This window comes from Coturnix japonica, chromosome 1, assembly GCF_054131305.1.
Source record: "Coturnix japonica strain WE chromosome 1, WE-NBRP24, whole genome shotgun sequence".
Classification (NCBI taxonomy): Eukaryota; Metazoa; Chordata; class Aves; order Galliformes; family Phasianidae; genus Coturnix; species Coturnix japonica.
In genome coordinates this window covers 98865971-98878278 of record NC_140663.1, presented here as the reverse complement: position 1 = coordinate 98878278, position 12308 = coordinate 98865971, and the positions used below count along the sequence as shown (strand labels likewise).

Here is a 12308-nt window from a genome sequence, read left to right as displayed (position 1 = left end):
TGGGGGGGGGCTGTTTCCCTGCGCAGCGTAGCGCGGCCGCAGCGCCTGGCGGGGAGACACTCGGCGCGTAGCAGCAGCCAGTCGGGCGGGACGGCGCCGTGCGCTTCGCCATGCCAAAGAGAAAGGTGAAGAGAGCGGGGAACGGCCGAGGCGGGGAACGCTGAGTGTTGGGGGGGGGACGAGGAGAGAAAAAACACAAAAGGGGACGAAGGGAGCGGCTGTCGGCACTCGGCCGAACTGGGCGGCGGGCAGAGCGCCGAAAAGGGCCGGTGCTGGGCAGCGCAGCGCTGCCTTGAGCGGCCTCGTCTGGAAGGTTCGGCGGCTCTTGGCGGGCGCCCGGCCGAGCCTCGCGATCCGAAAGCGGCGGCGGAGAGAAGGGGACGGCAGAGCCCAGCGTCATGTGCTGCCTGTGCCCGCCTCTGAGCGCCGCGCATGCGCCGTTTGTGTTGGCAGGTGGCTGCCGGCGGAGGGGAGCCCGGGGAGGAGGTGCCGAAAAGGAGATCGGCGCGGCTGTCCGCTGTGAGTAACGGCCGGAGTATGGGGGGTGGTGTGTGTGCGGCTAAACTGAGCGCTGCTTCTGCTTTCTCTTCAGAAACCTGCGCCTGACAAAGCGGAGCCCAAAGCCAAAGCGCCTGCGGCCAAGGTGAGAGCCTGGGGAGAAGGGGTGGATGTGGGCTGCTCACCTCAGTGTCTGAGCCCACTCGGTTAGTTTGGTCGCGCTGCTTGTCCATCGTGAGAGCTCTGGCTGTGCTGAAGGATGGGCTCCAGATGCTCGTAGAGGGCTGTGCGGAGCATCAGAGTCACAGGATGACCCGGGTTGGAAGGGACCTCAAGGATCATGTAGTTCCAACCCCCCTGCCTGGCAGGGCCACCAAACATACACATTTACTAGATCAGGTTGCCCAGGGCCCCGTCCAACCTGGCCTCGAACACCTCTAAGGACGGGGCATCCACAACCTCCCTGGGCAGCCTGTTCCAGGGCCTAACCACTCTCCTAGTGAAGAACTTCCCCCTAACACCCAACGTAAATCTCCCCTTACTCAACTTGGATCCATTTCCCCGTGTCCTGCTATTGTCAGCAGGGTTGAGTTCTGCCGTTGTCTGAGGGCCCCTTTGTAAAGCACTCAGAACTTCATATAGAAACATGGGTTCTGCTTCATCACTGTTTGGTGCTGGTAGTCATAACTACACAGGCATCAAAGTGACCATATGTTGAATTGTACTCATTTGCTGTCTAACAAAAGGGGATAAAATATATTTCACATCAATGGCTTTTGAGAGGAAAATGCTCTTTGAATTTCTCAGCCAAGCCATTGAAAAGGATCCACATTTCTAGCCATATATCTGTGCGTATATGTGCAGATTAAGTGTGGCTTGGCATCATATTTCAGATTTTAGGTGTAATTCAGCAGTTGAGAAAAGCATTTCTAATGTTTTGGATCTGATGTTTCAGCATTTTTTCACTTACTTTCTTAGAATCATAGAATTACCCAGGTTGGAAAAGACCTTGAAGATCATCAAGTCCAACCGCAGACTAACCAGAACCCTAACAACCCTCTGCTAAATCATATCCCTGAGTACCACATCCAAACGGCTCTTAAACACAACCAGGGATTCTTCTCACATTGCACCCTCTAGAGTCATGTACCTTACTGCATGTTTGCATACAGTGATGTAAAACACTTAGAACTTCTGCTTAGTAATTGCAGAATTGTGTTGTGAAGAAAATAATTTGCATGTGCATTTGATTACAGTAAGAAATGTCACTTGCTCAGATTGTATCTGTCCAGAAGTGTTGTAGTTTGCCATTTATTGAAAACTTTTGTTAGTGTCTGTAAATATTAGTGTTGATTTTTGAGGGATGGTATCAAAAACTATTTTGACATCAGTTAATATTGGCATAGGTGTTGTATAAGCACGTGCATCAGTTGAAGGACAGACAGCCTTTTAGTACTTAGTTGCTGTGTGGAATGTTTAGGAATATACATTCAATTTTTATAATAAAATAGCTTGAGCAAATACTTTCCTCCAACCCATCTAACAACAGAGATGCCAGGTGCAGAAGACATAACTAAGGTACTTGTAAAGGAGTGCTAAATACAATACCTGCTGTACAGTTGTAATTATACAAAGGTAAAGTGGATGGATAGGCAGAGGTTATATAGGAAAGACTCACTGATGTTGAGGCTTACGGTCAAGCTGCTCACCAGTGTTAAGGCTCATTCTAGAAACTCCACACAGAAGCAATCTCCAGAAAGAGATGCTACCTTAGGTCAGCCCTTAAATGGGATCTGGGAGAGATGGAGTCAAGCTCCACCCCTTCCGGGAGCACAGCTGAATTACCTTCACCTGTGCTCCTGCAGCTGACCCGTCGCTTGCCTCAGATAGTTAATCAGAGGTTCAGGCTGTGATCAACAGTTTCCCATACACAAATGCTCATCTGTTTAGGGTAAGTTACTGAAGTTCTCACCTGTCAATAGGTGATAGCTCTTGGTGTTTGGCAAGCCTGTCTTGTTTTTGTTTAATTACTTTCAAGATTTATGTTGTAGGTTATATGAATTTATATGAATTTACGTTATTTAATTGTAGGATAAATCTGAGAACAAGAAAGCTCAGTCAAAGGGGAAAAAGGGGCCTAAAGGAAAACAGACTGAAGAGACAAACCAAGAGCAGATAAAGGACAACCTGCCTGCAGAAAATGGAGAAACTAAAAGCGAGGAGGTAAGGTTGTATTCTTTGGTCTAAAATAGATGGATAACTTATTGTTGTTAGTTTAGATATACAGCTGTTAGGTGTGCAGATAGTTCTTAACCTGCAATCTCTTTCCATGCTAAGAAAACTGCAAGTTATTAAAACATTAGTAGATAAACCAGAGAAATTCTGGTTGTGCTCACCAGAGATGCAGTGATGTGGGAACAGTCCTTGACATGAAAGAAAATGGTGAAAATCATATGGAAATCCCAATACGAAATAGCATCCTTCAGCAAGGAGCTTTTGCCTGCTGGTAGAAGGAAAGGGCTCATAGAGGGAGGAGGGGAAACTGCCTTGCTCATTTCAGTTAATTAGTTGAGTTTGTTCATATAATCAGAGGATTTATTAACCTAAATATGATTTATTTTTTCGTGCCCCCTTTTAGTAAATTAAAAGGTACTATTATTATTTTTTATGTTGTGCAAATGCATCTTCAGTGAGGGAAACACTATTTGGCTTTTAGGTAAGATAGTGTTTTTCTTGGGTAAGGAAAGTACAGAGGTGGTACTTGAGTGGGCAAGACAACTTTGGATTAATATTATTTGTGAACTTAGTGCTTCTTCTTTGTAAGTGCACTATTTATATATAAATATGACTTCTTTGGTAGGGTTAAGATCACACATGGCTCTATCAGTGTATTAGCATTGCACAGTTTGGTTTTTCCATTTGTGTACACGATATTTTGGTAATAACAGGGAAAGCTAAATTTGGCATTATTTTTCATCTGTAATTTATTTAATATACCAGTTAAAGGAGATGTAAGTGTAAGGAATAGATGATGATTTTGGGAACACGTCTTCAGGTTGGTCACACCAGTCAAAATTGCTGAATTAATATAATAAATACTTCAGTATCTCATGAAAGGGCAGTGAATTCTTATGTTAAAAAGAGCATAATGCCTGGGAGGGAGGGGAAGGGGGGAGTATAGGGAAGGGTGCTGTTCTTCATCCTTCACAAACCTGCTCCTAGGTAGCAGTAAGGACAGTTAGCAGGTGTTAGTGTTCCTGGTTGGGTACCACTATAATTAGACATTATATTGTGCTGGTGGTGCTGTAAACCTTTAGGATAACAAAATTAAATGTTTAAATTGAATTCCATTCTTTAAGCTATATTGCAAGAGGAAATAGTTCTCCAGTCCAAATGGAGTCACAGCTGTAATAAGTTTGTATGAACCTGTCCAGAAGTTCATGTATAGAAGCTTGATATAAAACCAGTGCAGTTATGCTACAGTCAGTATTTTTTTTCAATGTGATGTAAATTTAATGCAGTACTGAGTGCTTAAATATTACTTGCCTTAAAACATAGGGAGATTTGTGAATGCTAACAGTGTTTAAATACATAAAGTAAACCCATAATGTTTTTTTTTTTTTTTAATCACAATATATGCACGGATTTCAGCTTGTTATTTATTATTAATATTATTATTTCAGTAAGGCAGTAATTATTGAAACATTCTTTTCTTTAAAAAGTTGTATATTGAGTACATCAACATTCTGGAATCCATACTGCTGGGCCTGAGCTGATAGAAGCCCGATTGAGAAAACCTGAATTTAGTAGAGTGTTATCCAAGAGAAACAAACACACCATAGTTCCAGTTTATTAAGACTACAAGGCATTATATAGAAGCAAGTCGTGGTTGTTCTGTATGTCAGGTTGACTACTGTGTGCATTAAAAATGCTATCACAGAATCATCAAGGTTGGAAAAGACCTAGAAGATCATCTAGTCCAACCATTACCAATACTTCCCAGCTAAATCATATTCATCAACACCACATCCAAACGTTTCTTGAACACTCCCATGGTTGGTGACTCCACACCTCCCTGGGCAGTGCATTCCAATGCCTGACTACCCTTTCTGAGAAGTTATACTTCCTAATGTCCAGCCTGGATCTCCCCTGGTGCAGCTTAGAAACCATTCCCTCTGGTCCTATCACTAATGTCAAGAGAGAAGAGGCCGACCCCCAGCTCATTACAGCCTCCCTTCAGGAAGTTATAGAGAGCAATAAGGTCTCCCCTGAGCCTCCTCTTCTCCATGCTGAACAATCCCAGCTCCCTCACCTGCTCCTCATAAGGCCTGTGCTCCAGACCCCTCACCAGCTTCGTAGCCCTCCTGTGAACACATTCCAGGGCCTCAATGTCTTTCTTGCGGTGAGGGGCCCAAAACTGAACACAGTACTCAAGGTGCGGCTGCACCAATGCCGAGTACAGGTCTCGTTAAAGGCTGCGTTACTTTGAAGCTTTTTGCATTGAATCGTTGGGTTTCTTTCCCTCTTCTTTTTCAGGCCCCAGCATCTGATGCAGCAGCGGTAGAGAAAGAAGAAGTGAAGTCTGAATAACATCTGGTACCAAGTCTTTAATTGGTGATCCTTATACTTTTCTTCTTGTATAATTCAGAGGAATATTTTTATCAAGTATTTTATAAATGCAAGTTTTTTAGTAGTTCTAAAAAACACGTTTTTAAAAGGAGAGAATCCCAACGCGATCCATTTTTTTACATATTTAGATAAGTGTAAATGATTTTTTTAAGTGGTAAAATCGTGTACTGGTTGCCTGTTTTCTATGAAACAAGAAATGAATGGGATGTTACAAATTGGAGAGGCTTTTTGAAGTCTTAATGCAGCTTCTCGTTCCGTAGATTGGGAGGAAGAGTTTTTCTATCCTATTAACTGAAGCGCGACAGAGACGTCAGAATTTGTTATATGTTGAGAACATCTTAACGTTTTAGTTGTATATCTATGGTTGTACCACCAGTAGAATGGCTTATCTCATGAACTGCTCCCTAGTGTTGGATTTCTTGACGAGTGATGTATATCTGTGACAAAGTTATTTTTGGTAGGTGTAGCTTTATTTTTTCCAACAGCTTTGTAACTGCCACGTAAAAGACTGGAAACTTTTATCTTTAAACAATGAACAGGTAAAAGTTTCTGATTGATAGACTGAATGTCAGCTGGTCCTTCACATCTAGTTTTAAAGGAGAGCTTGTCTACAAAGTCCAGATGAAAAATATTTGAAATAAACTTAGGAAAAAAAAATATAGTTTTTATATTAAAAAAGAAACTATGTGAATAAGGACAATTGTAAAATTGTAGTGTCTGTGATCACCAAACAAAAGCCAAATAAACCTTGATTAAGAAAGATTGTTTCTAGAGCTCTTGCATTGACTTTGACAACTCAGTGTGAGGGGGGTGCGGTCATTGAACTTGTGCTTCTGTTGGAAAACAATGAATAATTGACATAATAATGACAATAATAATGACAGACTGAGGGAGTTGGGCAGCCTGGAGAAGAGAAGGTTGCGGGGTGACCTCATTGCAGCCTTTCAATACCTGAAGGGAACCTACACCCAGGAGGGGAGTAAACTCTTCCCTGCTGACAATAGCAGGACACGGGGAAATGATTTTAAGTTAAAAGAGGGAAGATTTAGGTTGGCTGTTAGGGGGAAGTTCTTCACTAGGAGAGTGGTTAGGCCCTGGAACAGGCTGCCCAGGGAGGTTGTGGATGCCCCGTCCTTGGAGGTGTTCAAGACCAGGTTGGACGGGGCCCTGTGCACCTGATCTAGTAAATGTGTATGTTTGGTGGCCCTGCCAGGCAGGGGGGTTGGAACTACATGATCCTTGAGGTCCCTTCCAACCCGGGTCATTCTGTGATTCTGTAATAAATACCCTCTGGCTTTGATTCTTAGCTGTATTCTTTATGTTGTTAAAAACTGTGCTACCTGCAGGTAGTAATGCAGGGAGTGAGCAGCAAGTAGGAAACAGTAGTTGTAGTCTTAGCTGGACTTAGATGGAGAGCTGGTAGTGCACTGCTGCTTCTGCTACCTTTCAAAACCAAAACCCACAACATTGTAAGCACCAGAAATTTTCGTCACACACACTTTATTTTGCAGCATGTACACAGCTTTATCTGATCAGTCTGTTTGATGCCTGTCTGATAACTGTCAGCCTTGGCTTGGGAGGAGCCAAGATCAAAAAGCAAGTTTCTTCTTTTTTTTCCTCTTGAATAACAATTTGTTCATGCTCACATACAACACCTGCAAGTACAGCATCTGCTTCCTCTTCGCTTTTGGTGCCATCATCAACTTAATAGTTTCTTCTGAAGACATCAAAGTTTCACCTCTAGCTTTCTCAAAGAACGCTTTCATATGATACAGCATTTTACCATCTTACATACTTAAGAAATGTTTCGGTTTTCCTTAACTTATAATAGAGGGTGTTTTTCAACACTGGCTCACAATGTGCTTCTGGTCCTGCCGCACCACAGATGTGTCCTGAGCAGAACACACCTGGCTTTGACTTCAAATTCTATGATATTTTTAAAGGCTTGAACTAAATTTATCACTTTTTCTATACCTTTCCTCCCCTGGTTACCTTATTTGACTGCTTATTTTTGTAGTAGACGCAGCTGCTTCTTTGGGTGTGTTTTTAGCAAATCAGAAACATCGATGACTAATAATCTTGCCGGTAAGTATCTCGAAATAACCTCATACCTGTATTGAATGCTTGCTTCTCACATGTTTTGAGTCTTTAATGTTGAGACACTGACTTCATCTTCAACACCTCATCTCTAACACAGGCACTGTTTAGTAATTGTGTCAGGATCACAGAAGCCTTGGACTTGTTTTGAGCAATACAAGCTGGTGTCGATGCAGTAAAGAATGAAATGTGTTTCTGTAGGAGGTGGAGGTGATTCAACTATGACTTCTCACACTGCAATAGATGGGAAGGCCTTTCGCATCTGCCAGTGCTTGTTTCATCAGAGCTGAATCATTGAATACAGGGTTTTCTAAGCTTTTACTGTAAAGATAACTAGTGGTGGAGCATATTATGAGAAAGGAAGAAAAAGAGTGAGGCCCTGTTTAGTCTGCTTAAGGAAATCTAATTTCAAGCTTAGCATTTGTACCCTATAAAGAATAAGGTTATGGTAATGACAGTAAAACTTTCTTCCAGGGCTTGAAATAACAACTTAAGGGGGAAAAAAAGAGAAAACCCACAACACTTCAGCCACAAAGAAGATGAGGAAGGGTGTGTGAGCACCAGCTGCCAGTTGTGCAGGTGGAGAATGGGAGAGGAATTTATATGTGGGTCTCACGGGTTTGTTTTACAACACGAGGTACCTTTGGTCAGTGTGACTAAGGAATGGAATGGCCGTTAAACTTCAGATTTACATATTGCATGATTCACATAAGGGGATGTGAGGTCTCATCACACAGATGTGCTTGAGGGTCTGGAGCACAAGTCTGATGGGGAGCAGCTGAGGGAACAGGTTTAGTTCCCTCTACAGCCACCTGAGAGGAGTTCATGGTGAGGTGGGGGGCAGCATCTTATGTAACAGCAATAGGATGAGGGGGAATGGCCTCCAGCTGTACCAGAGAAGTTCAGATTGGATATTCAGAAACAATTTCTCAGAAGAGCAGTGCTGCAGCGGCACAGGCTGCCCAGGGAGGTGGTGGAATCACCATCCCTGGAGGTGTTCAAGAGCCGTGTGGATGTGGCACTGAGGGACGTGGGCAGCGTGCATGGTGGTTGGACTATATGATATTAGATCTTGTCCGTGCTCTGGTCGGGAGGGGGCTGCTCCACGCCAGTCCAGCACTCCCACAGGTGCCCGAAGGTTCCGTCCCGCAGACCCAGCGCCTGTTTATCGCGTCGGGCCTGTCCTGCCCGGACGCCCCAACGTTGCCCCGGCGCACGGGGCAGCCCCGCCCACAATGTTTCCGTCACCTCCCGTCTCCTGGCGTAATCCTTCCGCGCCCGGCATCTCCATCCTCCGCCGGCCTCTCCCCGGTTCCCTCTCGTCTCCCCTCCGCCCTCAGTGCACGTTGTACCGCCTCTCCGCTCTCCCCGCTCCCTCACCCCGCCGAGCTCTCCCCGCGGGACTCCCTGATCCCGGGGACTACTTTTTCCCCCCGCCCTCTCGGAACGCGCAGGGCGCAGGTGGCGGCGGCGGCGCCGTGGCAGTTGGAGCGGCGGCGATGGCGGCGGCGGCGCTGAGGCTGCGCTGAGCAGCGGCGCAGGGGGAGGGGAGAGACGGAGCGACGGAGCGAGAGAGAGGCGGCCGACGGGGGGCGGCGCGCGGATGCGAGAGGGAGAGAGCGAGAGAGAGAGAGAGCGAGAGAGAGAGCGCGGGGGGGCGCGGGGGAGGGGCGCGCTGACAGGGCTATGCCGGGCCGGGCCCTGCCCGCTTCAGACTCCGCCGAGCCCTGAGCGCGGCAGCCGCCATGGCCGAGTCCTCGGCTTCCTCCGGCTCCGGCGCGGCGTCGCCGCCGCTCATTGAGTCAGGTAACGGCGGCGGGTCCGCGGGCCGCTGCTCCCTGCCGCCATCTTCTCGAGGGCGGCGATGGATTACGGCCGCCCCCGGTTCCCCCGCCTCGCTCACTCCCGTGTGTCTCCCTTCGTCTCTCCCGCAGAGCTTTACTTCCTCATCGCCCGCTTTCTCAGCACCGGGCCGTGCCGCGGGGCGCTGCGGGTGAGTGCGTGGGGAGGGAGGGAAGAAGGGAGGGGGGAAAGAAGGGAGCCCGGGGCCGTGCGCGCCAACGGCCGCTCTGACCGCGCTGTGTGTCCCCGCAGGTGCTGGTGCAGGAGCTGGAGCAGCACCAGGTGTGTGAGCCGCCCCCACAGCCCCCTGTGAGCAATGGGGGGACCCGCACCTCCCCTCAGCGCTCCTCCCGTGTTAGAATCCTTCCTTTTCCACTCTAATTTAATTTATTTTTATCTTTTTCTCCGTTTAGTTGCTTCCTAAGAGGTTGGATTGGGAAGGCAATGAACATTATAGAAGTTACGAAGAACTGGTGAGACTTTGTGTTTTTAAACAACTTTTGGTTCGGACGGTAACGTCGTTGCCGGGCAACGTTCCATGTAACACAAGCCCGGCTCTCGCTCTCCCCAATCTCTCTCGGTTGGGGTTCGCTCCGTTGTGTTTCCCCCCTTTGCTCCGTGCCCCGGCCGTGCCGTACGTTGGGATATTGTTTACATAGCAGAGGTGGAGCCCGGCGCGGTGCGGCGGTGCACGCCGCCGCCTGCGTGCGAGCGGCAGCCAACCCGCGGTCGGCTTTCATCGCGGAGTTCCGCCGACGGGCTTGTTAGACGCGTTGCGATTGGGCGCTGGTTATTTTCTGGTCTGCTTCCTTCGTCGCTCCCTTGCAGCGGATTAGGAAATGGAAAAGCCGCTCCGGAATCGTTGGTTGTGATTGCTGTGGGTGCTCTGCGGCCACACGCTGTTCTGGGTGGCAGAATGACAGCGGTGGCAGCCCCACGGCACGTATTCGATTATACCAATCTGCTACTGCTGTATTGACACCCCCTAAAATCGATGGTATAGAGGGTTAATGGGAAGCTCCTTTACCTGTCAGTCTGTGTATGCTGTAGTTGTACCTCCTGTGTCATATCTGAACACCTCAAGGTGGTATCTGTGTAGAAACAGAACGACATATTTAAAAGAAACAATGTCTTATTTGAAGTGCTGCTTCAGATGGCAAACTGTGCCATTTCTTTCACTTGTCAGTGTGGTTGGGAGAGCAAATGAGGTCTTAAATGAATTATTTAAGTCACCAGAAGGCCAGGTCTTGCTAAACAGGAATGCTGTGGAGCTCCGACTTGAAGTTAGCAAATGTGAAAGTAGCATTGAGTTTAAAAGGTCTTTATTTTCGTTATTATTCTTCTTTGAGCTCAGTTCTTCTGGTAGGAAAGCGATGGTACATGGAGAAGGGTGGGTTCCTCTAACTTCAGCACAGGGTTCTTAGTGCATATTAGGTTGTCACATGAATTCTTTAATGTGTGTCACCCCTCTTTGTTTTTCCTCTCCAATTTAAGAGAACTGTCTGTAAAGGGCAGTGATATTTCAGAATAGTCAGGATCTGTCTTCTGATTTTGAGAGGCTTTGGGAACTTCTTCTTCATCTGGTCTCGCTGAATCTGCAGTGATGCAGACATCGCTGTTGTGGTGCAGTTGTTTCTGTCCGTTGTTGAAGTTTAACTGTTCCACTCATAGGATGAGTGAAGCTACTTTTAAGAAGGTGCTTGGTTTGTTCAGTGTGTTTCCATCAGTGGCTGCATGTAGACTGTAAGCTTCTTGATGGTGTGCAAATGGAATGGTTTATAAGACCTGATATAGGTTATGCTGAATTTTCTGCCCTGAATACCTTGTCTGGTGCTACTCTGTGCCAGCTGGAGAGGCAGAGTTTAGAAGGAAAGGATGAAGAAGTGCCACCTTGTAATCTTTGAACTACCAAGTAATTTCTCATGGTCAAACTTAAGCGTCTTTGGAGCCAATGTGCTGAAATACCTTTGTGTGGGAATTTTATCTGTTTTACTGATACTTCCAGCAGTTCTGCTTCTATTAGGAATACGGTCTGTACCCCCAAAACTTTATATGTGACTTGGGTTTTTATTATTGGTACATCTTAGGCTGTTGCTTAAAGCATATTGTTCTCATTACTTAGTTTACATTTGGGCAGCTTTGTTTAACAGCTCTTACGTGGCTGAGTGCAGTGTTTTTATTCCCACTCTTCTGGTGATGAGATCAGCAGCACTAAGACTTCTCTCACTGAAGCTCGGTTACTGTGCTGAGGGAATGGCATCATAAGTGTGAGCTTGTTCTGCCTGACTTTTGAGTGCTGTGGCAGGAGGCCTCATACCTGTGTTGTTGTGGGCCTGCTTGCTTTTCTTGGGTGTGTTGGCTGGAAATGGCCTCACTGCTGAAGCAGCAGTACAACTTTTGGGTTCGACTGGTTCCTTGGTGGCTGGATCAGAGAGTGAAGTTGGCGTGGGTCCATGTGTACCAGCTGATTCACACCTTCAGAGTAAATTTATGATACCAACAGTTTGTTTTATGCAAGTCTGTGTAAACTTTATTTCGTTTCTGTGTTATTGCGATTCACTTCATCGTTAGATCAGGATTTTTTGTTCACTCATCTCTTTGGGATGAAGAAGAATAAAAAGAAAGCCCCAAACTATAGAACTGCAGGGTTATTCTTGACTGAGGCACCGAAGTGGTTGTGGAGGTGTTAGAACATTAGATGTAGATGGCATGGGATCTTCCTGAACAGACAAGTGATGATCCCCCCCCTTGGTTTAAGGAGTTAAGGAAGCCTGGTGTCATGTAGTAGACATTGTTCAAAGAATCTATTTGTACATTAGATTGCAGTCACCTAACAAGTAATGTGCAACTGAAGTTGTAGTTGCATAAGTTGTAAGCTTGATAAGAACGAAATTTTCCATGAACTTGAGTTCTGAAGACCTGCTTTTTATCAATTTGAATTTACACGTATTAGACGTTGTTCAAATATTTCTATAAATATTCATGCTTTTAGGTTCATCTTTTCAGGGTGTGCCATACCCGTGTTTAAAACTTTAATATTCTGTCAGGTGCTATCCAACAAGCATGTGGCTCCAGACCATTTACTACAAATTTGCAAGCGTATTGGCCCAATACTGGATAAGGAGATACCACCCAGCATTTCGAGAGTGAATTCCTTACTTGGTGCGGGAAGGCAATCGTTGCTACGTACAGCAAAAGGTATGGTTTGTTTATTATTTGAAATGGGTACGATATGTTTTCTT

The 12308-nt window shown here is 46.0% G+C and overlaps 2 protein-coding genes across 7 annotated transcripts in view; both read left to right on the top strand.

Moving 5' to 3' along the window:
- The first annotated feature begins 1 nt into the window (after position 1).
- HMGN1 (high mobility group nucleosome binding domain 1) lies at positions 2–5887 on the top strand. The gene is made up of 5 exons (XM_015882762.2): positions 2–125; positions 454–519; positions 593–643; positions 2590–2721; positions 5035–5887. Exons 1-5 carry the CDS (start codon positions 111–113, stop codon positions 5086–5088), a joined length of 318 nt encoding a protein of 105 aa, XP_015738248.1. The 5' UTR covers positions 2–110; the 3' UTR covers positions 5089–5887.
- A 2638-nt stretch (positions 5888–8525) lies between these two features.
- The window catches only part of BRWD1 (bromodomain and WD repeat domain containing 1), a 46973-nt gene continuing 43190 nt past the window's right edge, over positions 8526–12308 (top strand). For all 6 annotated transcript variants that reach the window (XM_015882622.2, XM_015882618.2, XM_015882609.2 and 3 more), the window contains exons 1-5: positions 8526–9030; positions 9159–9217; positions 9319–9348; positions 9480–9539; positions 12114–12264. In XM_015882622.2, the coding sequence (XP_015738108.2) occupies positions 8970–9030; positions 9159–9217; positions 9319–9348; positions 9480–9539; positions 12114–12264 (361 nt within the window). In that variant the 5' untranslated portion in view covers positions 8526–8969. The remainder of the gene's footprint in view (positions 9031–9158; positions 9218–9318; positions 9349–9479; positions 9540–12113; positions 12265–12308) is intronic.

Excerpts from the sequence above, each read along its gene's own strand:
- HMGN1 (XM_015882762.2), top strand. Across the intron at positions 644-2,589 it reads CCAAAGCGCCTGCGGCCAAG|GATAAATCTGAGAACAAGAA; the intron begins GTGAGAGCCTGG and ends ATTTAATTGTAG. Across the intron at positions 2,722-5,034 it reads GAGAAACTAAAAGCGAGGAG|GCCCCAGCATCTGATGCAGC; the intron begins GTAAGGTTGTAT and ends CTTCTTTTTCAG.